The sequence below is a fragment of the Aquila chrysaetos genome, chromosome 13 (assembly GCF_900496995.4).
Source record: "Aquila chrysaetos chrysaetos chromosome 13, bAquChr1.4, whole genome shotgun sequence".
In the NCBI taxonomy this organism is placed as follows: domain Eukaryota; kingdom Metazoa; phylum Chordata; class Aves; order Accipitriformes; family Accipitridae; genus Aquila; species Aquila chrysaetos.
In genome coordinates, this window is record NC_044016.1 from 12,464,729 (window position 1) to 12,490,966 (window position 26,238).

Here is a 26,238-nt window from a genome sequence, read left to right on the forward strand (position 1 = left end):
TATGGCTCCTAATACATCATTATATGTTATCTGGCAACACCTCAGAGTTAAAAAGTCCAACAAAACCCTGTTTAGTAACAAGTTCTAACTACTTTGCTCCAACTCTTTTTATTAGTTTCCCTCAGCCCTTAAAACGTGCTAAATCTGTTAACTAAGCTAACTAGCAATATTCACATAGTTTTTGAAGGGAGAGATGCTGTTATATGAACTGCTGATCATCCTGAGACATTTTTCCTATGCATGTTATTGCAGCAGATGAGGCATGCGAACAGCAACATATCTAATGGGTAGACATAATCGTACATGAGCCAGACTAGAGCATACAACCACCGATACAGGAATCTCATCTTTTTTTGTTATTGACATCTCACACGGCAGTGGAGCTACACAATAAGTAACTCATGGTTTTTAAATGATTTAGTTGTTGAACACAGAAAGTCATCTCAACCACTAATATACAAGTGATTTTTTTCTAGAAAAAGGACCTGATTTCACTGTCTCCAAAATCAAGGGCAAAACTTGTAAAGGTAACAGCAGTCCAGGATGACATCTTGAAGGATCCTGATACCCTTTCAATTCTCAATTAATTCACTACGTGATTTACATAAAATGAAACAAATATAAATTGAGAATAATCTTCAATACTGTGATATAGTGTAATTAGCAAACAGCATCATTTTAATCTAATGTCATAAGATAATGGTCTACTGTTTCTGCCAAAGCAAGCTAAAAATTCAACGTTTACACATGTTACACCAAACTCTAGTTCACTCAAACCCCTGAATCTTGTATGCCATTATCATGGAAATTCCCACTTGCAAATCAATGTCTAAGATGTCCTGTGAAACAATCTGAGATAGTGCTGCAGAGCTATAAGTCCAAAGGCTTTCTGCCTCCATAAAGTAGGTCAGGTAATCACCTAGTAGTGATGAGAAAAATCTTTTCTTTTCCCTATAAATTAACCAAATAACTGAATTTTGATGAGCACAAAATCTTATTTTGCTTCAAAGCAAGCCGAAAGGGAAAACTGGAGCAAAATAAAGGCTTCACCATCTTCAATTAGTGAACAAATACTAGACATTGAGAAATCAGTTTTAGTTTTGCATAGTACAATTGGTTTTAAATGCTCTCAGAAATTTATCTAACGAAATGTTCATATACAGCACTATGCATTTCATCCTAAAAGCTAGAAGAAAAGAGCAAGTATGAAACAGCAAATAATTTCAGACTTCTCCATGAGAGTATTCATCAGTAGTTTAAAATTGCACCACGACCTCCACTAAGCTGCACCTCAGCCACAGCACTATGGGCTTTTTTCCCCCCATCAGACCATTATACTTCAAAAAGAAAGTTACAAACGTTACTGAAACTGTGGTTTTGTACATTACCATGGTCTTTAACTTACTGAAGAAATATATAAATCCAAACAAAAATCTTACTGTGCTGTACACAGATTTCTCTTCCATGTAAACAGCTGTACCTGCTGATGAACCACCTAGAGAAACAAGACTTGGAATGGGTCTGGAGGCTCTTCAGAGGTTCCTCCTACACCACGATGAAATCAGGATTTTCTACATTGCTTGCTAGATTTTTGTCTACCTGGAGACTGCCCTCCAAAGATGGAAATCCAACAGCTTACCTAGGTAATGTGTTTCAATACTTTCCATGCCTCACAGTTTGAAAGTTTCTCCTACCTCAACTAAATCTTCCTTGCTACATTTTACAGGTATTTTTTCTTTTCCTGACCTCATTGGTGATACGGAATAGCTTGTTAACATTTTCTTTGCAGATACTTCTATGTACCCATTTCTCCCCTCAATACTTCCCTCTCAAGACAAAACAATGCCATTTATTTCAGGGTCATGCCTCCTAGACTTCCAATCATGTTGCTGTATTTCCCTCTCCCTGTCAGATGATTTTTTTTTTTTTTTTAAACTGCAGTAACCAAAACCGGACTTTTTTAACTTTAACCTTCAGAACATCATGTAGGAGAAGAGGTTATTTTGTGCATTTTACACTGGTGTCAGTGCCTCTCGGCGTAAGGTCTATTTCTGCTGTAAGCGATGTGATGCTGCACAAAGTTTGCAGTCTGGTAGAACAGTCAGATACTCTTCATTGCAGGACTTCTGCCCAGCCAGCCATTCTGTACTCCTGTGGTAAATCACTTCTAACCAAAGGTGAAATGCACTCTTAGCTGGATATCTACCGAAGGGCACCTTCTCAAAGGTTGGATGTCCAATCTAATCTAAACTAGTCTGTACAAAATGCCTCTGAACTCAGTGAAGAGTGACAATGCATCTCATCCAATGCTAAGATAGATGTATGTGGGATGAACTGCCCTCAAGAGAGGCACTCCTCACAATTTAGCAAGGTAAACTGGAGAGTTAAAGTACTGGTTTATAGTTAAGTTAAATGATGGCTGTCCAATTTTCAGACAGCTATTCAAAGTAAAATACACCTGACATGCACTGTGCGCTTTCCTCATTGATCTCGGCTCTGTCCATCACAAACCAGAGAAAGAGCAGGAAGCATTTTATACTTTTATCACCCAATATACTTGTGTCCCCACCCAGCTTAATGCCTTTGGCCATGCTTGCTAAGGTAATTCAGCCTCTTAACCAAAAGCACTGCACCGTGCCAGTCCCAGGAGAGAGCCCTTCCAAAAAGAACCCCCCTCGTTGGAGGCTCTCATTTTCAAGTGAAGTATCAATTAATTACTCTGAATATAGGATTAAAACCAGTTTGTTATGTAGAAGACATTTCTCCTGCTTTCTTATTAGAATGACATTGTTTCCCATGAGAAAAGCCTTACTAAAAAAAGTCAAATGCTTGCTGTAGGAACTTTTTTTCTTTGTAAATAACTTACGGGGCCAAGTTAAGTTTTAGAAACAAGCAGTAAGGCTGGTTCGAACAGTTTGAGAACAAATTTAAGAATACTCATACATATAAGACACAGCTCCCCCTGCTCTCATAATTTTGACAACAGTGATTTCAATGACGCACAGAAATTCATTCTGAAGCCAGATAAATTTTATTTGTTTTTCACAAGAGGAAAGCAAACACTAAAAAATACTGCAACCTGGCACGCTCAAATATAAATTCTCCTTGACAGTGGTATGGGAGCTGTGGAAAGCGCTGCCAAGGCACTGCAAAACAGTTCAAATATCAGTCAAGCAAGACTTCCGGGAAAAGAAAAGGTGTAACTATGGCATGGCAAGAGGCATTGCAGCATCCAAAGCTTACCACATGTGAGAAACCACCTCATCTAAATCTTGTTCCAAGAAAGCAATCCACAAAGCTTTGATGACAAAGGTAGCTCACTTACATGGTCCTCCTTGCACTGACTATGCTGTCCTGCGGTTTAACTTTCATACCCATGTCCTCTCCTCCCCACTCTCAGACAACTGTATAGATTTTTGATAATACTCGGTCTTTGCAAAAGAACACAGTAGATCCTCTTCAGTAACCAAAGAGCAAAACTAGAAGTGCATTTTGTACCTCTTCAACCTCTGTAAAACTTCCTTTTAAGAGTTAGCCATTTCAAATTTGCTTCGCTGTCACACACATGCTAATGGGAAGCTGCTCTCCAAGCACTGTTTTTAGATATTATACAATAGGACTTGATTTCTGACTACAAAGTGCTATATGTTGGGCATTTAAGGTTTTAAAATACTAATATTCTCAGGTTCATTTACTTGCCAGACCTGAAAATGCCATGTACAACACCTAAAGCTGCACCTAAACCTGGACATCTGATTTCTGCTCTGAGGTACATTTTATTGCTTGAGTTTAGCACATATGTTCTTGACTGATTTTATTAGTGATCTACAAATGCCAATTATATTTACAAACTGTGAAATGCAGATCTATTCCCCTATTTTCTTCCTACCTGTATACATACAAGTCTTTTTAGACATAATTCTGTGAGATTTGAACACAGGAAAGGAACTGAATATTCTTTGCAGCTGATGTGCAGGTGGACAGCTTTGTTTCCACAGCGCTCTATTCCTTACCTGATCTCTACTCCTTACCTCAGAGGGCTTTTATGTCACATTGTTGCTGCAGAGCCCTCTGCCACCTCAGTCAACCAATCTCAAGTCCTGCTGCCCAGGTTGCTGAGAATGTAGAGATGTCCTCCAAATGCAAATGTCTACTCTCTAGATTTGGTTTTAGAGTGGTGCAAAACCCTGCTTAGGTTTCCTAAACTAAGATGAATTTCAAACAGATCAAAAAGGTTTTAAATAGAGCAAGAATATTATTTTTAATATTGTAACCTGAAATTTACCAAGTATCTTCTCTCTTCTCGACCCAAAGCTAACAATTATTGACTCAAAGTAACCAGATAAATATCTAGCAGATCTTAGTAATGTACTGGACATTTATAACATTGCTTTGCCTACAAAGTGCAAGGACACAGATTTGGATATTACATAGAGAAGAGGTTTGGGGGTTCCTTGCCAGATTTCTTGACTACTTTTCACAAGATACTGATGGGAGGTCAACATCTGTTCTAATCAAAGCTCTTCAACATCACAATGCACAAGAGAAAGTCTTCATGCATGGGAACTTTATATTGCTTGCATCACACCAGAAAAAGTGTAAAAATAGAAACCCCAAACATATACCCTCCTGCCCCACAGAATATTCACCCATTACCACCACCCCTACTTGTTCAAACAAGTCAAGCATATCCCCATTTAATTTTTTATGAAGGTAATGACAAAAACTTGAGTTGAAGACAAGCAGCTAGATCATCTCATCTGTCCTTGGGCTGACAAAGGAATGACCAAAGAGTATATATTGTAGTATTTAGTTGGTCTGAATATATTGATGAATTGGATTCACCAGAACAGTGCAGATGATACACAAATTTATTTATCTTTACCTTTCAGCATTGCATTCTCCTAATATATGTGTAGATATTTGTTACATCTCTTACAGACCAGCACTTAAATTTACTTTAAATTGAAGACCATAGTTCTGAACAATCCTTCTGGATTTGACTGGCCTTAAATGCTCAGCATTTGTTCCAGAGTAGGAAAACCACAATGGAGCAGGAGTGTTGATGCAATAAAATCTTAGTGGATGTTTCAGCGTGTACACGTGAGTTGTCAGAACCATAATGCAGTAATAGAATATGCTCAGTCATCTGTGTGATCTAAGGATACAGGCATATAAAGCTTAACACTGAGATTTCTACTACTAGAGTATGAGCTACACTAAGCAAAAGCTTTTATGCTCTAAAAGTGAAGTTAATTTGATTAACACATCATAGAAACGAAGTTGCAAATGACTCAACTAATTTGCTATTCTTATCTTAGACACCTGGTACCTAATACTGAAGTAACTGTATGTACTCAAGTTATATGCAAAACAATAGACCAAAGGAAAAAAAAAAAACCAAAACAAACACCAAATCAAAACTAGAAAAACAATCAATAATTGATCTGGTTTAATTAAATACTATTCTACTTGTTAAAACACTGTCCTTCATCAGATGCAAACCCTAGCACTCTGCCAACTGCCCAACTGCTAATCCTTCTGAAGTGAAAGGCATACTTTCTCCATTTATAAAATACAAATTGCATTAAGAAAATAATTTGCATGAAGCTATAAACCTGAAGTGGACAATTTCACTAGTGCTTTTTTTTACTAGATAAGAAGTGATGTCTAACTTTATTTCCAAACTTACTCTCTCAGCTATTTTTTTTCTACTGAAACTACTAGCCAACTAACCAGGAGGAAACAATTTAAGAGAAAAAGAAGCCTTTTTAAGAAAACAGAAAACAAATCTTTCATGTTTTAAGAGCAAAAACCAAACATAAGCAAGTATTTCACCCCATCTTCCCTGCCCAGTATTAACAAAAAGCTTCGCTATATTTTATGCTAAAAATGTACCTTTCTTCGGGCTGTTCAAATTTTTTTTTTTGCTTGAGTTCAGAAGATAAATCGTTCTGTTTATGTACATAACTTACTCTTTAATAATGTCATTATTTTGGGATGCTTAAGTAGGACCATGGAACTCCAGAGCTGACTCTAAACAATTGCAAGGAACAAGAGGAGAAAACAGTGCACGAAGGAGCAATAGACAGTGGTGGTCTTTGTAGGAGAGCGCTTTTAGGCACAGTAGCCTATTAGTACTTCCCCTCAGGAGGAAGAAATATTCCTCTACAAGACCTTTATTTGGCAATGTGGGGCTCTGGCAGCAATAAGAACCTAAGAAGAAAACTGGTCCTGCTTACACTGAGCTCTGGCAAAAAAATTAAAGCTGAATTTGTCTCCTGAGTCAGCTCACAGCACAACACTGCATACTGCTTATTCAGCAACACCACAGGCTGATACTGTCACCCAAGTTCCTCTGTCCTCAAACCTTGTCCACAAGTCAGAAGGCCCCTACCCTGACAACAGATCCACTACAATAAAACCTTAATTGCTCAATTATGCTGTATTATGCAGATCTGTCCTGGTTTCAGCTAGGATAGAGTTAATTATCTTTCTATTAGCTGGTATTGTGTTATGTTTTAGATTTAGATTGACAAGAATGTTGATAACACACTGATGTTTTCAGTTGTTGCTAAGTAGTGTTTAGACTGTGTCAAGGATTTTTCAGCTTCTCCTGCCCAGCCAGCAAGAAGGCTGGAGGGGCACAAGAAGTTGGGAGGGGACACAGCCAGGGCAGCTGACCCAAACTGGCCAAAGGAAAATTCCATACCATATGACATCATGCCCAGTATATAAAATGGGGGGAGTTGGCCTGGGGAGGGGATTGCTGCTCAGGAACTAACTGGGCAGCAGTTAGCAAGTGGTGAGCAACTGCATTGTGCATCACTTTTTTGTGTGTATTCCAATTCTTTTATTATTATTATTCTTGTCATTTTATTATTATTACTATCATTATTATTTTCTTCCTTTCCATTCTATTAAACTGTTGTCTCAACCCACAAGTTTTACTACTTTTTCCCAATTCTCTCCCCCATCCCACTGGGTGGGGGGGAAGTGAGTGAGCAGATGCATGGTGCTTAGCTGCTGGCTGGGGTTAAACCATGACAAGATCTCATTCACTAACCTTCCACAGAACCTATGGAGTTGGCTTACTATTCTTACTGATGTACATGAAATGCAGAGCAGAAAAAAAAAAAATCCAACCTGCCTAACTTGTCACACATTTATTATTCAGTCTTCAGTGATTTCACTGACAGAGAAGTCTGATAATTCTCTTTCTAGACTTGATGGGAGAAAGGCAATGTTTCTTTGTAGTCACACAGCCTGCACAGTTATTTAGATTTTGTCAGACAGATTTTTGATGGTTTTGAACAGGAACAGAAAGTTAATCCCAGTTAGTGCAGCGAGAGAAGAACCTGGCTCAGCCCACCCAAGCTAATATTTGGAAAGTTCTGTTATCTAGAAAGCACATAAAAATAAACTTGCCTTCCATAAAGATCCTGTTCCAGTAGATTTTTCCAACGTGACTTCCTCCAAGAAATATTAGATTTGATAAAATCAGCATTGAAGTGCTAACAGATGCTAGGACAGCATGAAGTCGACGACGAATTCTTGGTGAGAAGAAACGGTCCTGAGGGGCAAAACAAAAGGTGCAGATGAAGTTAACAACCACTACAATTTTTCAAGCAACGTTAGAAAAACACATTGTAGTTACAACAAACAACTTTTATCCAGAAGTTGAAATCCTTATGGAAGAGATCCCAAAGCTTTTAAAATATCTAGCAGAACTTCCACCAATGTCATTTAAGTTTGGGTAAGACTTTGTGACAAAAGCAGTGTTGAATCATAGTTGAGGTTGAAAGGTACCTCTGGAGGTTACCTAGAAAGGTCACCAAAGCAGGGTCAGCTACAACAGGCTGCTCAGGACTGCGTCCAGTCGAGTTTTGAACATCTGTAATGATGGAGACTGCACGACCTCTCTGGGCAGCCTGTGCTGTACCCTCATAATAAAAAAGATTTTCTTATGTTTAAATGGAATTTCTTGTATTTCAGTTTGTGTCTGTTGCCTTTTGTCCTGTCACTAAATACCACTAAGCAGAGTCTGGCTTTGTCTTCTTCCTCCCTACAATTAGGTATTTATACATATGGATAAGATCCCCCCTGAGTCTTCTCCTCTCCAGGCTGAACAGTCCCAGCTCTCTCAGCCTCTCCTCTTATGGCAGATGCTCCAATCCCTTCACCATCTTTGTGGCCATTTGCTGGACTCACTCCAGCATGTCCATGTTTGTCTTGTAGTGGGGAGACCAGAACTGGACACAGTCGTATACATTCTATGTCTTAATTCTTTTCTTATTAAATGTACTCCTTGATGAATTTTTGCTGATGGACGTAAACACTAAGGACATGCTTCTGGGGTGGATAATACTATCTAATGGCTTCCAATATGGAGTAAAGCACTTCAGTACAAAACAAACAGCATCAAACAACTTCAGAAGTCATTAATGCTTTGTTTGATTGATAAGACTTCACTGCACTGAAAGATTCTAGAGTCAGATCAGAACTGATTGATCTTAATAAAGAGATACTTCCATAGAAAAAAAGATTTAAATACACATGCAATCCCAATTTTTTTCTCAGTGCAAATATTACTGCTCATATTTGAGAAGTGTAAGTATCTGTTACAAAGTTTTTGGTACTATTGTTCTAATGATACAAATTAAGTATGTCTCTCTCCACCATATACTGGTTCACATATTTTTTAATCTATATTTTGCACTATCATCTGAGGTGTGAGTGCAGCACAGAGGCTGCAAAAAGATGGTGAAAGAAGGATAAGAAAGTTTTAGCTTCCTCCAATATTCAGTTGTTAGAATGAGTTTAAAAGCATTACAGCACTCCACAAGGAAACATTGTCTCATTACTGCATAAGGAAAAGTGTCTTGTTCATCAGGGCCCTAGGCTGAAAGCCTCTTTACATAGTGCCTGAACCTGCAAAAGACTGAATGCTTCGTGTGAAGTGATGAGCATTTGCCAGGGCATGGGAACTAAGGAAAATTTCAGGAGCTGCTCAGCCTTCACATCATAAATGGTTATGTTGCAGAAAAAGTCTTTTGACCGCAGCATCAAAAAAAAAAAAAAAAAAAAAGAAAAAAGCAGTAATTAATCTTTTAATAGCTGCAGCCAGACCAGAATTCATGCTCAGATACCTGAAACAACATAAACACATACTCAAAACAGACCTAAAAAATACATTCCTAGATGATTAAGTTGCTAGTTCTGTAAGCATCAAAACAAACGCTTCAACTGCTAGATTATAAAGTGACAAATCTTCAAATAAATGACAGTTACAAGCATAAAAATACAATTTTAACATATTACTGCAAAGTAGATCTGTGGTAAATTGAATGTTAGCCCCAGTCAGAACTATATCTAGTGTATGAGTCAGTCTGAGTCAGCACAAAAATGGGGATAGATAAGCTTCAGTGAAAAGTACTCTGTATCAGCCTGTATGCGCAATACAGCAATACTCAATCTTCCACACACCACTATGAAAAACATTCATGTATAAGAACAGACAGATTTTTCTCTGAAAATTCTGGATGAAAACTAGGGCATCACAGGAGAAGGGTAGAGAAGATAATTACATAAATATTCACAGACACTAACAGTTACTTAGTGAAACACCTTTTTCCCTTTCTAGTACTTTGCATCTCCAAAGCTGCCCAAGGACTTCCAAAACATTCTCTTGCAGTTCATACACAGGTAGAGGATATCTTAATTTTTCTTCTCCTGAAATGCATAGTATGAATGTGTGGTCTGATATATAAAAAATGTACGCCCTTTCAGAATGCGCAAGTGTATGCACACAGAGAAGAAGTTTGAAATCTTACTATTAAATCAATGTTAACAACCAACTTTAAATAAGGAGCAGCTATGATCATGCTAGCTTGAACTTTTGTGTTAAGAGTCACCAAACTTACCCTCTTCTTACCCCATGCTAATTAATTCTGATTGAGCTGTAGCTTATCTACAGAGCATAGTCTATCATCTGATCTACCTTTCACTCTCCCTTTGTCTATCAAACTTATTCATCAACTCTATAGAGAAACAGTTTTAATTAGGCAAGAGAAAAACAGAAGAACCTTCTGGTAAAGCTGTAGAAAGAGTTGGAGATGGACAACTCATCAGACAGCTGGTGTTGGACTGCATTTTCCACCAAGGCACTGATTAGACCCGGTGAGTTTGTGAGGTCTGCCTGTTTTACAACCCAAAGCAGTACAGCCAAGACAAACAACATGAATAGCTAAAAAACCTCTGCCACTTAAAAAAAAAAAAAAAGTTACTAAAAAAATGAAATAAACCCGTCACATATAATACATCACCCTCTTCAAAAGTGCTGTATGTTAAACAATACCAGTTAACTGTAGTACAGACCATAAAAGCGTTTGGTCATTTATAAGGTATAAGGGAGTATTTTAGGACAGAAACAGTTTAGACAAACACTGAACCCTTTCTGGGTTTTGCTGGAGCTAATTTCCATTAACTTTCCTAGGCATTGATCCAAAAAGCAGTACATGTTTTCCTGAGAGTCTTTGATGTCAATGCAGCTTTTACCCATCTGCAATGAAGGTAAAAAAATAAAACGTTCTTTAAACATCTCATGTCAGCTAGAAAAAGCTAACTACGACAGTACCTGAGCAGCTATTGTGCTCAAATTAATACAATGGAAGCATTAATTTATGCATGAAAAAGGACTGAGGCTGGTCTACATAATCCATAATAACATTTGTGATCTAAATATCTACCAGCACATGGATTTTTCTGAATATACAGCAAGATGTTTTCATCAGACAAAATTAAAAAACCTCCACACCCACAACTCTTCATTATGCTATTTAATGCTTTTACCAATATGTTCCTTGCAACAATACAAGCAGCTGATATAAATTTGTGGTGTTTCTCTGGATTTTACTGCTGTCTCTTTCTATCTCCTCTTGTCCTGTTGGAAATACAGCTAGAACATAGAGGGGCAAAAGAGCGCCTAGTGTTAAAACGATGATGAAACCATGGATGCCTGGCTGCAACTCTTGTATTTGCGTCCTTCCTCAATGCTCCATCTTACTTGTAACCTCACATCAATACTTCATCATACTTTACTTCTAGTAATCACCACCACCACCACACACTGTGAAATAAATGGACTGTAGCATTTAAACTACACAAAATAAATATATATATTGTCAAGATACTCAGTCCAAAGGCATGCAGCATGACATAAGAGGTGACTTAAAGGTTGCCTCAGGCCACCTTCCTGGAACTGAACAGTTTGGGTTAATATTCCAATCCAATTTCTGCTGTAAATGAAGACCAGCCTCAGACATTTTTGTCAAATGTTGGGAAAAACCTCTCTGCACATTGTTGGGTCTAGCTGTATTGGTTTTGTTGGCAAGGTTTTGGTAGCGGGGGGGGTTACAGGGGTGGCTTCTGTAAGAAGTTGCTGGAAGCTTCCCCTGTGTTCGAGAGAGAGAGCCAATACCAGCCGGCTCTAAGACGGACCCGCCGCCGGCCAAGGCCAAGCCAACCAGCGACAGTGGTAACGCCTCTGTGATAACATTTCTAAGAAGGAAAAAAGTTGGGACAGGCAGATTCGGCAGCCAGAGAGAGGAGTGAGAACATGTAAGAGAAACAACTCTGCGGACACCAAGGTCAGTGAAGAAGGAGGGGGAGGAGATGCTCCAGGCGCCGGAGCAGAGATTCCCCTGCGGCCCGTGGTGAAGACCATGGTGAGGCAGGCTGTCCCCCTGCAGTCCATGGAGGTCCACGGTGGAGCAGATATCCACCTGTAGCCCGTGGAGGACCCCATGCTGGAGCAGGTGGGTGCCCAAAGAAGGCTGTGACCCCGTGGGAACCCTGCGCTGGAGCAGGTTCCTGGCAGGACCTGCGGATCTGTGGAGAGAGGAGCCCACAGAGCAGGTTTTCTGGCAGGACTTGTGACCCCGTGGGGGACCCACGCTGGAGCAGTGTGCTCCTGAAGGGCTGCACACCGTGGAAAGGACCCATGCTGGAGCAGTTCGTGAAGAACTGCAGCCCGTGGGAAGGGCCCATGTTGGAGAAGTTCGTGGAGGACTGTCTCCCGTGGGTGGGACCCCACGCTGGAGCAGGGAAGAGTGTGATGAGTCCTCCCCCTGAGGAGGATGAAGCGGCAGAAAACAACGTGTGATGAACTGACCGTAAACCCCATCCCCATCCCCCTGTGCCGCTGGGGGGGGTTGGTAGAGAAGCCGGGAGTGAAGTTGTGCCCGGGAAGAAGGGAGGGGTGGAGGGAAGGTGTTCTGAGATACGTTTTTTTTTCTCATTACCCTACTCTGGTTGATTTGTAATAAAGCGAGTTAATTTTCCCCAAGTTGAGTCTGTTTTGCCCGTGACAGTAAGTGGTGAGTGATCTCTCCTGTCCTTATCTCGACCCACAAGCTCTTTGTTATATTTTCTCTCCCCTGTCCAGTTGAGGAGGGGGAGTGATAGAACGGCTTTGGTGGGCACCTGGCAACCAGCCAGGGTCAACCCATCACACTAGCAAAATTTGCTACCATCAGATCTCTCTCAACTGGGCCTTCTCAGTCATCTTACAAAAATAAATGACACTATCATGTATTGGGGTGCCTTGAAAAGTAAATCTGTGTATGTGTTTGAGAGGGGTGGAAGACTACAGGCGTGAAAAGGATTTGCATGGTCCAAACATTCCCATTCCTAAATCCATTTCCAGTTACTCATGCATGTCACATTTAGCCCCTAAGCTAAAACCAAGCCAGAAATAGGAAGCTTGTATAATGGTTGTTTCTTGAGAAAGATAGCTTATGAAGAACAACCCGCACCAGAATAGATCATTTAGGTTAGAATTAAGAGTCCAGTTGAAGGACAAGTTGGAAGTTATAGAGGATGTGAGAGAAATTACTCATTTCATTTACTTTACAAGATAATTACATCACTACGAGCATGAAACAAATGTGGCAGGAGAAGTGGCTTCAGACAGCAGAGCATCATTTAAAAGAACTTCTCCCTAAGGCAAGTTAGAGGTAATCAACAATAAGTTTGCATTTTCACTGATTTACAGGACTGTGTACAATGATATTACTGAATGGCATGGAGAGATGAAATTGAGGGTCCAGAAGTATTTTTCCCAAATGCATTTACACCTTCTAGCTAGCCAACAACAGAGAAAATACCTTGGGGAATATTGACCAGCCTAAGTCATCCACCCTTCCATATGGAAGCTCAGGAGACACTCAAGACTGAATTCTGTACAGCAGTTAAAACTAGGCAGAGTCCTATACAAAACATCACGCTGAAGTCATCTTTTACAGAAATATATTCCCCAGTATTTTATCAGTGACCCAATCCTACACCTTCCTACAGCAACCATTCTTAATTTTTTTCTAGCAACAGTGGTGGCACCATGGTGATTTGGCATGTCCCAAATGCTCATTATTCACAGGGCTGCTGAATCCATTTGCAGTAGCTTGTTCTGGGAGCAGGTCACATGCATCACGCTGTTTTAGGGAGGGCTCAGGAACTGGGTGCATGTTTTCCACCACACTGCAAACCCAGCCTGATGACAGGGTTACATGTGGCAAGAAGCCTGCCCTGACAGACTTTAGCTGGTAACTTCTTGGCAAGGGCTCAGAAGATGGAAAATATATACGTGTGCTGCATTGGCAACCATCTCATTTATATAGCTGCTCTGGGACAGAGTAAAGAAAACTTCTACATAAAGTCAGTGACGTTATCAAGCTTGCTTATACTAAAAATACTTTAACAAGTCCCATGTAAGGGAATTAAATTCACTGCAATTTAAACAAGCATCCATCTTCATGGAGTAAAACAGATTCACAACACTTATTTCTTTTTGAACTACCCTTCCAGAGACTTGATAATCCAAGCACGTAGCAAAATAGGAGCGTATGGTAAAATTGGAGAAGCAGTTGAATATTTCTTATGGGAACATATGCACTATGGAATAAGACTGTCAGATACTATTGGCCAGAGTGACATGAAACATGTGCTTGATACTACAAACTGCAACACTACAGATTACATTATTCTATTTTCATCTGCCTTTGGTTTTTAAAGGGTTGAAATAATCTAGTACAATTTTTAGAAGAGTTGGTTTTTTAAACTTTTAATTACTATCTGTTCTACAGATATCATCCTCTCCCACTTAAACCTATCAGCCAACTTATCCATAATAATTTTAAAATAAGATACACAAACTGCACTATTTGTTATGTTGAAGAAATCAAGCAAATTAACTACCACGAATATAACGCCTAGTCCTGCATTATCTTTCAGTGCCTCCCCTAATACATGAGAGGGGAGTAAGTGTGCTTTCTACAGTTATTAAAGCTCCATCCTTTCAATTTCTTGAAGGTTTTCACTAGAGAAGCAATGCTTAAAAGCTAATGTAATGTTGACTCATCTTTATGTCACAAAAACTAAATTAAATATTCTTTGCAATGGTCTGTTATATAGGGTTTGCAAGGATTTGAGGGGGGGGTGACAGATAGGTAAACAAGTTTGTGGGTAAAGTTGCTGCAGTACAGGAGGGGCAAAGGTGGTGCCATTACCCCTAACAGGAAAATGCTTGGGAAAAAACTCAAATTGCTTGCTAGAGCTCCTTTTACCAGTGCAATTTAAGGATCTGAACTTCGGTTTTCACCCCCCATTGCATCACAACTGAAGAGTAAGGCCCAAATTTGTTTACTTCTCTACAGAAGCAACAGAGACCACCCAGTCAATCTTAAAAGTCCTTTTAAGTACTTTCTTTTATAAAATGTTCTTAGATAAATAAATGACAGGCCAACTCTTCATTGTCTATCCCTGAACCCTGGTAATCAACCCATTACCACAAGAGTGAACACCTCAATGCATCCCTTGAATCTGGGTCATCTGCAATGCAGCCATTTGCCAAAAATAACAGGACAGCATAAAAACAAGTGCATGGGTGAAAAGCTGAAAGAGAGCGAGGAACAGATGGGATGGTGGGAAGGGAAGCAACACATCCTGACTAACAGTTACGGCTATTTTATCTATCTGCAGTTAGGTGCACTGAAAATGGAGGGCAGGGTGTGACTGAGCAGCTGGGGGAGCAGATGGGATGGAAGAAAGGCTGAAAATTGTGACAAAGCTCTGCCAACAGAATGTCAATTTATTTGATTTTTAAAGCGGGCAGTAGAAATGAAGATGGGTTGGGTCCAAGCAGTGGGGCAACTTCTGAAAATGTTTGTTAATACACAATGTCAATGGGTAATAGTGACAAGTGTGTTTGGGAGACTGCAGAAATGAAGGGAGGGACTATACGTGCTCATTAATGTTGGTAGAAGTTAGGCTCAAAGAGCAGCAGGAGCAAGGGAAAGGCAGCTGATGAAAGGCTGACATGTCAGTACCTGCTCCTCCACTCTGAAGCAGAGGGACAGATGTTGAACAGGATAAGAGTGGAGACTGTACCACAGAACAGAAAAGCAACAAAAATAAAGAATTCTGGTTGAATACACATGCAAAATATCCATTTATGAAATAATCCAAAAGAAACTGTGGAATCCCCAGAGCTAGAACAGTAACAAGATAAGGAACGGGCCTGCAAGCGGAAAGTGAATGAGATGTGCTACCAGATCTTATTCATCAACAACTGCCACACCAAATGGAAGAATAAATTAAATCTCCAATCAACATATACTGTACCCTTCAGTAATCATGGCAATCATTCCTGTTTGCACCATTCTTCATCTAGGTCTAACCCAGAACCAGTCGCCCTTACTTTGCTTTATTTTTCTGGCATTTTCTTTTTCTTGCAGTTGTTCCCTCCCTTCTCCCCAAGCTGAACTGTCGCCTGAGGTCACCTCCTGTTTCTTTTCAAGGTATATACTTTCCTTCCAAAGCAAAGGTAAAAATTAGCTCCTGGAAGGTTCACACATGAAGGTGGGAACTGACAACATTTTTCCAAGAGACAGGATGATGCAAATGACCTATAATTGCCTACATCGCTCCTATAAAAAGAGGGCCACACAATTACAATCAAGCAGCTGTCAGTTAAGATCTATTTTCACAAATAGAGCTTGTTTCTGAATTTAGGAATAACTGCTATATATAGTATGAGAAGATACTCATCTTCTCTATTGATGTCTTACTAAATATTCACTCAACAAAACGTTGTCTTGCACTAGCACCAGTTCATTTTTAGATTTTCCAAAAGATCTACATTTATAGCATCTCTCAGCAAACAGCCAACCCCCACTACTGTTTGAAGAAAGCCTCCTACCAGCTTGTATGTATGCACTACACTTACAGATGCATGTGTGAAAGTTTCACATACACAGAAGTAAATTTCTGTACTTGCTCCTACACTTACTCTTCCCCCTCAAAGAACCTGCCCAAACATTTTTTTTTTTTTTTTAAAAGTGGCAGCTTGTGAAAAGTGCAAAATGAACAGCATTGAAATGCACCATCCTCTTTTCTGTTTTATGTTTAAAGCAGGGAATTTAACCAAGTAATGGCAGTGTATATAGTCCTATAAATGTGTCTCAGCTCTCACCAAGGAGGACAAGTCAAGAAAGCCATGCACTTTCCTCTGTGTCCAGGTCCTTGACATCCTTATTTTTGTTCTTCCGGTTCCCTCATCCACATTTTAACATTTTTACCTTTTAAATTGCAATCAAATTAGGAAAAGATCTAACTTCACCAATCATTAGTGCTGCATTTTGGTCCTGCCTTTATGGCCCTCCCACATTGCCACTGTGAACCTGCTAACAAATAAATAATACACAGTAATAATCCCCATGGAGACATCTGATAAACACTCTCAGGAAATACAGAACTGTCTTTCCCTGTGGCAAGCTTCTGTAGCTCAAGGCATAGCAGAAAGACAAGAGTACAACCACTCCTCGGTACTTTAACTTGTATTTCCGTAACTGCTGACATCTATTGTCTGGACTAATTTTTGAGGTAAACAACAGAGGGAGGCTGTATTCATATAACAGTAACAAAGCAGTGCATAAGCAGTTGGGTTTTTTTACCTTGTTTTCACCCCGTAGCATGATTTACTTGCTTTTCAAACTGCATTATGGCCTGAGCACCAGAAAACTGCCTGATGTCTCTAAAACAGAAGAGGAAGTAATGCTGGTAGGTGGGAGAAACATTTTTTTGTTATGACAACTGAGCAGCTATGCAACGAGCTTCCCAGCTGACACTGTGGTCTGAAGCAGAGCAGCAATCATCTGGTTAAAGACAGATGGAAAATCACAACAGTTTCTGCACTGCTGGCATAAAAAATATTTCTTGTACGGATTTGACAAAAAATGGATGCTTGTACTCAAAAGGTACGAAACAATAGAATGTCATCTCTGAAATCTTACTGCAGCCACTTTTGTCATTCACCATATAAAAGCCTGTATCATATTGCATATGCTTGTCCCTCACACAAAACAACACCTCCTAGATTTTCAGTCTTTGTTACTGAGTCTGAGACAAGAAGTTCCCTCAGTAAAGAAAACCAGAGTCAGAGTGCAAGTGTGTGTCTCTGTGTGTGCATTTTTAGCAGGTCTCTCAAAATGTTTTGTGATCCACTTCCGTGAAGACAAATGAACCCTTAACAAGAAGAGTGTGGAGAAGAGAGAAAAAAATAAAATCAAGCAAAAGCCGAAACATGGCAAGAATTACTTGACTCAGAATTATTGTTCGCAAAGCTAAAAGTCAGTGGAAAAACCCTAGGATGCATCAGCCAGCCCATATTCACCTTTGATGGTCATTCAGCAGCTCAGTACAAAACAGCACCTCAATAACTAAGCTTGCTGCTTCTAGGTACCATACACAAAAACCAGTTGTCACAAGTCTGCCCTGGCTAATGTTCACATCTAGGTGTCCTAGTTTCAGCTGGGATAGAGTTAACTGTCTTCCTAGTAGCTGGTACGGTGCTATGTTTTGAGTTCAGTATGAGAAGAATGTTGATAACACTGATGTTTTCAGTTGCTGCTAGTAGTGTTTAGACTAATGTCAAGGATTTTTCAGCTTCTCATGCCCAGCCAGCGAGAAAGCTGGAGGGGCACAAGAAGTTGGCACAGGACACAGCCAGGGCACCTGACCCAAACTGGCCAACAGGGTATTCCATACCATATGACGTCCCATCTAGTATAGGAACTGGGAGGTGGGGGCGGGGAATCGCCGCTCGGGGGACTAGCGGGGTGCCGGTCGGCGGGTGGTGAGCAATTGCACTGCGCATCATTTGTACATTCCAATCCTTTCATTATTGCTGTTGTCATTTTATTAGTGTTATCATTATCATTATCCGTTTCTTCTTTTCTGTTCTATTAAACTGTTCTTATCTCAACCCGTGGGTTTTGCTTCTTTTTCCCGATTTTCTCCCCCATCCCACTGGGTGGGGGGGGGAGTGAGTGAGCGGCTGCGTGGTGCTTAGTTGCTGGCTGGGGTTAAACCACGACAGTCCATTTTGGCGCCCAACGTGGGGCACGAAGGGTTGAGATAACGACAAACCTGACCAGAGCTCGTTAAAACAAATTTGTTATAAGCATTCATTATATTGGTCTTATAGTCGCTGGTCATTATGTTGATTTATGTGTTCTTAGAGTTGTTGCTCTGGTTTTTGAAGTTCTGTTATGCATCACCTCGCTTGCTGTATGTAGTCCCTCTTCTCCTGCTTATCATCCGTGGGAGGTGGATTAAGGTTTTTGCTTTGATGTATTGTATAACACTGGTTTATGGTATGATAAAGTCATCAGTTGTGGAATTAATCCGGTATTTGCACTCAGCATTGTCACCTTTATACGGCGGGAGCCATCTGTGGGAAACTATTAATAATTATACCATTTACCTTTCCTCCTTGGAAAACCAGTCTATGAGTGGGATACCTTTTTTCCCCTCTCCTTTCTCCTTCAGTCCAGTTACAATGGTGTTTGGGAATTTTGAAAAATTTGAATACTCTTGGGATGTTGATACCAGCACGGTCCTAGCCCTACTGCTGGGAATTAGCATGCTTCTGAATGTGGTTCAGCTCTTGTTTAAGGTTAAACAACTATTTAAGAAGATCACCCAGAGGTCTGCCCCGAGGCTGGATAATTATGAGTGGCAGGGTGTGTGGGGTAGTATGGGCAAGTACCTAGAAAAGTGGGCACCTCCAGTGTTTTGGAAATTCACCCCTGAACAAATGCAGAATCCAGAAGAACTAGTAAAATATTTGGAAAAGGTATGCTGTCACCCCGGCAGCTCCAGAGAGATACAAATCACTGCAACGTGCTGGGGCCTGGCCCATGCCTATCGAGCCCTGTTCGACACAACTCAGCACCCCCAAGGGGAAGAGAAGGTCTCTGGACCTAACAACAAAGCAATGAGCACTGCGGTCACCCAAACCCCGGCAATGGGCGCTGCGGCCCCTCCAGCCCCGGCGACGAGCATTGCGGCCACCCAGACCTTGGTGACAGGTACCATGACCCCTCCAGCCCTGGCAATGAGAACTGTGGCTACCCAAACCTCAGCAACAGGCACTGCAGCCCCTCCAGCCGCAGCAACGAGCACAGCAGCTACCCAAACCCTGGCAACAGGCACTGCGGTCCCTCCAGCCCCAGCGACGAGCACTGCTGCTACCCAAACCTTGGCGACAGATGCTGCTACCCAAACCTTGGCGACAGACGCTGCGGATATCCAAAACCCGGCGAGTGATACTGCAACTGAACCAGCGGATCAACCTGCACCAGTATCAGTTGCCCCCGTACAGAAAAAGAAATATAAAAAATCAGCTCGCTTAGCAAAGGATGAAGGTGAACCAGGGCCATCACGGGAACAGGAGGAAGAGGCAGAACCAGAGGTAATAACCCGGTCCCTATCCTTGAGTGAGCTGCGAGATATGCGAAAAGATTTTGGCCGCCGTATAGGTGAGCATATTATCACCTGGCTTCTCCGATGCTGGGACAATGGGGCTAATAGCTTGGAATTAGAAGGTAGGGAAGCCAAGCAGCTGGGATCGCTTGCCAGGGAAGGTGGCATTGACAAGGCAATTGGAAGAGGAACACAAGCCATCAGCCTCTGGAGGCGACTCTTGTCAAGTGTGAAGGAAAGGTACCCCTTTAAGGAAGATGTTATATGTCAATCAAGCAAGTGGACCACCATGGAAAAAGGTATCCAATATCTGAGGGAATTAGCTGTGCTAGAGACGATTCATCATGACCCGGACAACCCACAATTACCCAAAGATCCAGACGAAGTCCAATGCACACGACCCATGTGGCGGAAATTTGTACGGAGCGCACCATCGTCCTATGCCAACTCACTGGCAATAATGACCTGGAAAGACGAAGAGGCACCGACAGTGGATGAAGTGGCTCGCCAACTCCGTCAATACGAAGAAAATCTCTCCTCCTCCCTACAAGCCTGCATTTCGGCTGTGGAGAAGCTGTCCGAGGATTTCCAACAATTCAAAGAGGATATGTCCTATTGCCCACCTGTAAGGACCAATGTCTCAGCTATTAGGAGTGAGCGCTCCTCTGCCCAAGAGAGAGAATATAGAAGGTACACACCGCGAGGTGCCCTGTGGTTTTACCTATGTGATCATGGAGAGGACATGAGGAAATGGGATGGAAAACCTACCTCGGTCCTAAATGCACGGGTACGTGAGCTGCGAGGAAAAACCACCACAAAAGGGGATTCTACTAGGAAAAATGCCGCTCCAGTTTCCAAACAGAGCAGAAGGGCTGATCTTATTTCTGATCCTCTTGAAGGGACTTCTGAGCCAATTTTACGAGAAGTGAATACCGGATACTCTGGCCAGAATTAGAGGGGCCCTGCCTCCAGCCAGGTGGAGGAAAGGGATAACCGGGTCTATTGGACTGTGTGGATTCGATGGCCTGGCACGTTAGACCCACAGGAGTATAAGGCTCTAGTAGACACCGGCGCACAGTGCACTCTAATGCCATCAAGTTATAAAGGGGCAGAACCCATCTGTATTTCTGGTGTGACAGGGGGATCCCAAGAGTTAACTGTATTGGAAGCTGAAGTAAGCCTAACTGGGAATGAATGGCAGAAACACCCCATTGTGACTGGTCCGGAGGCTCCGTGTATCCTTGGCATAGACTATCTCAGGAGAGGGTATTTTAAGGATCCGAAGGGGTATCGATGGGCTTTTGGTATAGCTGCCTTGGAGACGGAGGGCACTGAACAGCTGTCTACCCTGCCTGGTCTCTCTCAAGACCCTTCGATCGTGGGGTTGCTGAGGGTTGAAGAACAACAAGTGCCAATTGCTACCACGACGGTGCACCGGCGGCAATATCGCACCAACCGAGACTCTCTGATTCCCATCCACAAGTTGATTCGCCAACTGGAGAGCCAAGGAGTGATCAGCAAAACTCGCTCACCCTTTAATAGTCCCATATGGCCAGTGCGAAAGTCTAATGGGGAGTGGAGACTAACAGTTGACTATCGTGGCCTGAATGAAGTTACGCCACCGCTGAGTGCTGCCGTTCCAGATATGCTAGAACTTCAATACGAACTAGAGTCAAAGGCAGCCAAGTGGTATGCTACAATTGACATTGCTAATGCGTTTTTCTCAATCCCTCTGGCAGCAGAGTGTCGTCCACAGTTTGCCTTTACTTGGAGGGGTGTCCAGTACACTTGGAATCGATTGCCCCAGGGGTGGAAACACAGCCCCACCATTTGCCATGGACTAATCCAGACTGCACTGGAAAAAGGTGAAGCTCCGGAACACCTGCAATACATTGATGACATCATTGTATGGGGCAACACGGCAGAAGAAGTCTTTGAGAAAGGGAAGAAGATAATCCAAATCCTTCTGAAAGCCGGTTTTGCCATAAAAGAAAGTAAGGTCAAGGGACCTGCACAGGAGATCCAGTTTTTAGGAATAAAATGGCAAGATGGACGTCGTCAGATCCCAATGGATGTGATCAACAAAATAGCAGCTATGTCTCCACCGACTAATAAAAAGGAAACACAGGCTTTCTTAGGTGTTGTGGGTTTTTGGAGAATGCATATTCCAAATTACAGTCTGACTGTAAGCCCTCTCTATCAAGTGACCCGGAAGAAGAATGATTTTAAATGGGGCCCTGAGCAACAGCAAGCCTTTGAACAAATTAAACGGGAGATTGTTCATGCAGTAGCCCTTGGACCAGTCCGGGCAGGACAAGATGTTAAAAATGTGCTTTATACTGCAGCCGGGGAGAATGGCCCTACCTGGAGCCTCTGGCAGAAAGCACCCGGGGAGACCCGAGGTCGACCCCTGGGGTTTTGGAGTCGAGGATATCGAGGATCCGAGGCTCGCTATACTCCAACTGAAAAAGAGATATTGGCAGCATATGAAGGAGTTCGAGCTGCCTCAGAAGTGGTTGGTACTGAAACACAGCTCCTCTTAGCACCCCGACTGCCAGTGCTGGGCTGGATGTTCAAAGGGAGGGTCTCCTCTACACATCACGCGACTGATGCCACGTGGAGTAAGTGGATTGCACTGATCACACAACGGGCTCGCATAGGAAACCCCAGTCGCCCAGGAATTTTAGAAGTGATCACGGACTGGCCAGAAGGCAAAGATTTTGGAATGTCGCCAGAGGAGGAGGTAACGCGTGCTGAAGAAGCCCCGCTGTATAATAAACTGCCAGAAAATGAGAAGCAATATGCTCTGTTCACTGATGGGTCCTGTCGCATTGTGGGAAAGCATCGGAGGTGGAAGGCTGCTGTATGGAATCCTACACGACAAGTCGCAGAAACTGCTGAAGGAGAAGGTGAATCGAGTCAGTTTGCAGAGGTGAAAGCCATCCAGCTAGCGTTAGACATTGCTGAAAGAGAAAAGTGGCCAGTGCTCTATCTCTATACTGACTCATGGATGGTGGCAAATGCCCTGTGGGGGTGGTTACAGCAGTGGAAGCAGAGCAACTGGCAGCGCAGAGGTAAACCCATTTGGGCTGCCGCACTGTGGCAAGATATCGCATCCCGGCTAGAGAATCTGGTTGTAAAAGTACGTCACGTAGATGCTCACGTACCCAAGAGTCGGGCCACTGAAGAACATCAAAATAACCAACAGGTGGATCAGGCTGCCAAGATTGAAGTGGCTCAGGTGGACTTGGACTGGCAACATAAGGGTGAGCTATTTATGGCTCGATGGGCCCATGATGCTTCAGGCCATCAGGGAAGAGATGCAACATATAGATGGGCTCGTGACCGAGGGGTGGACTTGAGCATGGACACTATTGCACAGGTTATCCATGAATGTGAAACATGTGCTGCAATTAAGCAAGCCAAACGGTTAAAACCCCTGTGGTATGGAGGACGATGGCCGAAATATAAATTTGGGGAAGCCTGGCAGATTGACTATATCACACTCCCACAAACTCGCCAAGGCAAGCGCTATGTGCTCACAATGGTGGAAACAACCACCGGATGGCTGGAAACATATTCTGTACCCCATGCCACTGCCCGGAACACTATCCTGGGCCTTGAAAAGCAGGTCTTGTGGCGACATGGCACCCCAGAGAGAATTGAGTCAGACAACGGGACTCATTTCCGAAACAACCTCATAGACACCTGGGCCAAAGAGCATGGCATTGAGTGGGTGTATCACATCCCCTATCATGCACCAGCCTCTGGGAAAATTGAGCGATACAATGGACTGTTAAAGACTACATTGAGAGCAATGGGGGGTGGAACTTTCAAACATTGGGATACACATTTAGCAAAAGCCACCTGGTTAGTCAACACCAGAGGATCTGCCAATCGGGGTGGCCCTGCCCAGTCAGAATTTTTACGTACTGTAGAAGGGGATAAAGTCCCTGTAGTGCACACAAAAAATATGTTAGGGAAGACAGTCTGGGTTACTCCTGCCTCAGGCAAAGGTAAACCCATTCGTGGGATTGCTTTTGCTCAAGGGCCTGGGTGCACTTGGTGGGTGATGCGAAAAGATGGGGAAGTCCGATGTGTGCCTCAAGGGGATTTAATTTTAGGTGAGAATAGCCAGAATTAAACTGTATGATACTAGTTGCTATATAACCCTGCTACTGTATGTTATCATTACTATAATTGTTATATGCTATATCCATAGTACTATAGTAAGAATCACTTAGATCAAGCAAGAAAAACTGTGATAAAACTGAGCGAAGCGCAGTAGTGATGGAACCAGAACTGACTCCAGCATGCAACAATCCAACGGTGCACACCATCCTCCTGCTGCGTCCAATGTCAACTGCTCGTCATACTGCACTGAAGCCCAACTCTGCTCTACCGACTGAGAGGACTTTGCACCATCCCTCCTGCCCAGAAAGACTGGTATGACGGATGGAGCCCAGAGTCAGGAACTAAATGAACTCAATGAACATTTAATGAACATAACCCATAAACTAAAGGAATGATATCTCTGTGTATGTATATATATATATATATATATATCATTGTTCATATGTCTCAAAGTGATAGATAAGGTGTTGATGATTGACCAGGATGTAACTAAAGGTATGGGAACTGAGCATGACGTCAATGGTATAGAATAAGGGGTGGATACTGTCCTAGTTTCAGCTGGGATAGAGTTAACTGTCTTCCTAGTAGCTGGTACGGTGCTATGTTTTGAGTTCAGTATGAGAAGAATGTTGATAACACTGATGTTTTCAGTTGCTGCTAGTAGTGTTTAGACTAATGTCAAGGATTTTTCAGCTTCTCATGCCCAGCCAGCGAGAAAGCTGGAGGGGCACAAGAAGTTGGCACAGGACACAGCCAGGGCACCTGACCCAAACTGGCCAACAGGGTATTCCATACCATATGACGTCCCATCTAGTATAGGAACTGGGAGGTGGGGGCGGGGAATCGCCGCTCGGGGGACTAGCGGGGTGCCGGTCGGCGGGTGGTGAGCAATTGCACTGCGCATCATTTGTACATTCCAATCCTTTCATTATTGCTGTTGTCATTTTATTAGTGTTATCATTATCATTATCCGTTTCTTCTTTTCTGTTCTATTAAACTGTTCTTATCTCAACCCGTGGGTTTTGCTTCTTTTTCCCGATTTTCTCCCCCATCCCACTGGGTGGGGGGGGAGTGAGTGAGCGGCTGCGTGGTGCTTAGTTGCTGGCTGGGGTTAAACCACGACACTAGGGAAAGGAGTTTCCATTAATTTTTGAGTCAGAGTACATCTACTTTGGATAGTAGAGATTTCTGGCTAGAGCAATGATATGGCTGAACTCAAGGTTGGGGTGGGGGGTAGGGGGCGAGCCCCATCCACTGGTCTGGGCTTTGACATTATGGGTGATACTTATATATCAAAAACCAATTCTGCACTAGAGAGTAAGTCTCATTAAGGGACTTTGTTCAGCTACCCCACCTTACGTTCTTACAGATTCTCAGAGAGTGAAGTGACAAACCCAACAGCAGTCTACAGCAAGCATATAAAAAGGTTATAAAGAAACTATCATTTGCAATGCTTGCCACTTAATTGAATCACCACATTGCAATAAAAATATGTATGAATTACAGAACACTATTATTAAAAAATAAAAGGCCAGACAGGCTTGACATTAGCAAACCAGTGATATAAATACTCTTTCCACCAAATGAAGCAAAATAAAGATCAAAGCCTAGTGTGTGCTGAAGAACAGCTGAGAAGAATCTTTATTTATTACAGAGATCTTATTAAAGGTCTAATCTTGCAAGGTGGTCAACAAACATACTTCCCTTGAATGAGTTCCCAACATTTGGTCTGATCTTGCCTCAGCTGCAGAAGGAAGTTTTACAGTTATCTCACAGCAGTTTAAAGTGAGTTATACTTGCAAAAAGAAATTCTGTCGTTAAAGCAGATAGTTGTACATTTGCTCAACGTATATAAGACATGGTTGTGAGATTCACAGGAATCTTTATCTTGGCTAGGCTGAATTTGGGCCCTAACATAGGGCTGAGTAATTACTGCAGAAGAACCCAATTGGTTTCTACTGCTTTGGGTGCTTTTCAGATTCCTCTCCATGAGACAAATCATCTAGCAATAAAATAACCAGTGGAAGTAAAGCTTTCTGCTGGGGTAAAGAGCTAGGTCAGCGCAGCAAAGATTCCAGCAGGAAGGCATGCAGAAGACAAAGTGGTGAGACTGCAAGGAAGAGAGGAAAGGAAAATTAAACCTTTCCCCCTTCAACAGCAGTGAGCTGTTAGATCAGCTTAACTCCCTGTCGAGCCACAGCCCAGAGGTCAGGCTGACCAGTCAGTACCTTTCCAAGCTCCACACTAGCTGTCTGCAGGATCATTGCATAATGCCTAACTTAC

The 26,238-nt window shown here is 42.2% G+C and overlaps 1 protein-coding gene across 2 annotated transcripts in view; it reads right to left on the bottom strand.

Moving 5' to 3' along the window:
• The window catches only part of HHAT (hedgehog acyltransferase), a 185,164-nt gene that overhangs the window by 64,955 nt on the left and 93,971 nt on the right, over positions 1–26,238 (bottom strand). For both annotated transcript variants that reach the window (XM_030035714.2, XM_030035713.2), the window contains exon 11: positions 7,429–7,573. In XM_030035714.2, the coding sequence (XP_029891574.1) occupies positions 7,429–7,573 (145 nt within the window). The remainder of the gene's footprint in view (positions 1–7,428; positions 7,574–26,238) is intronic.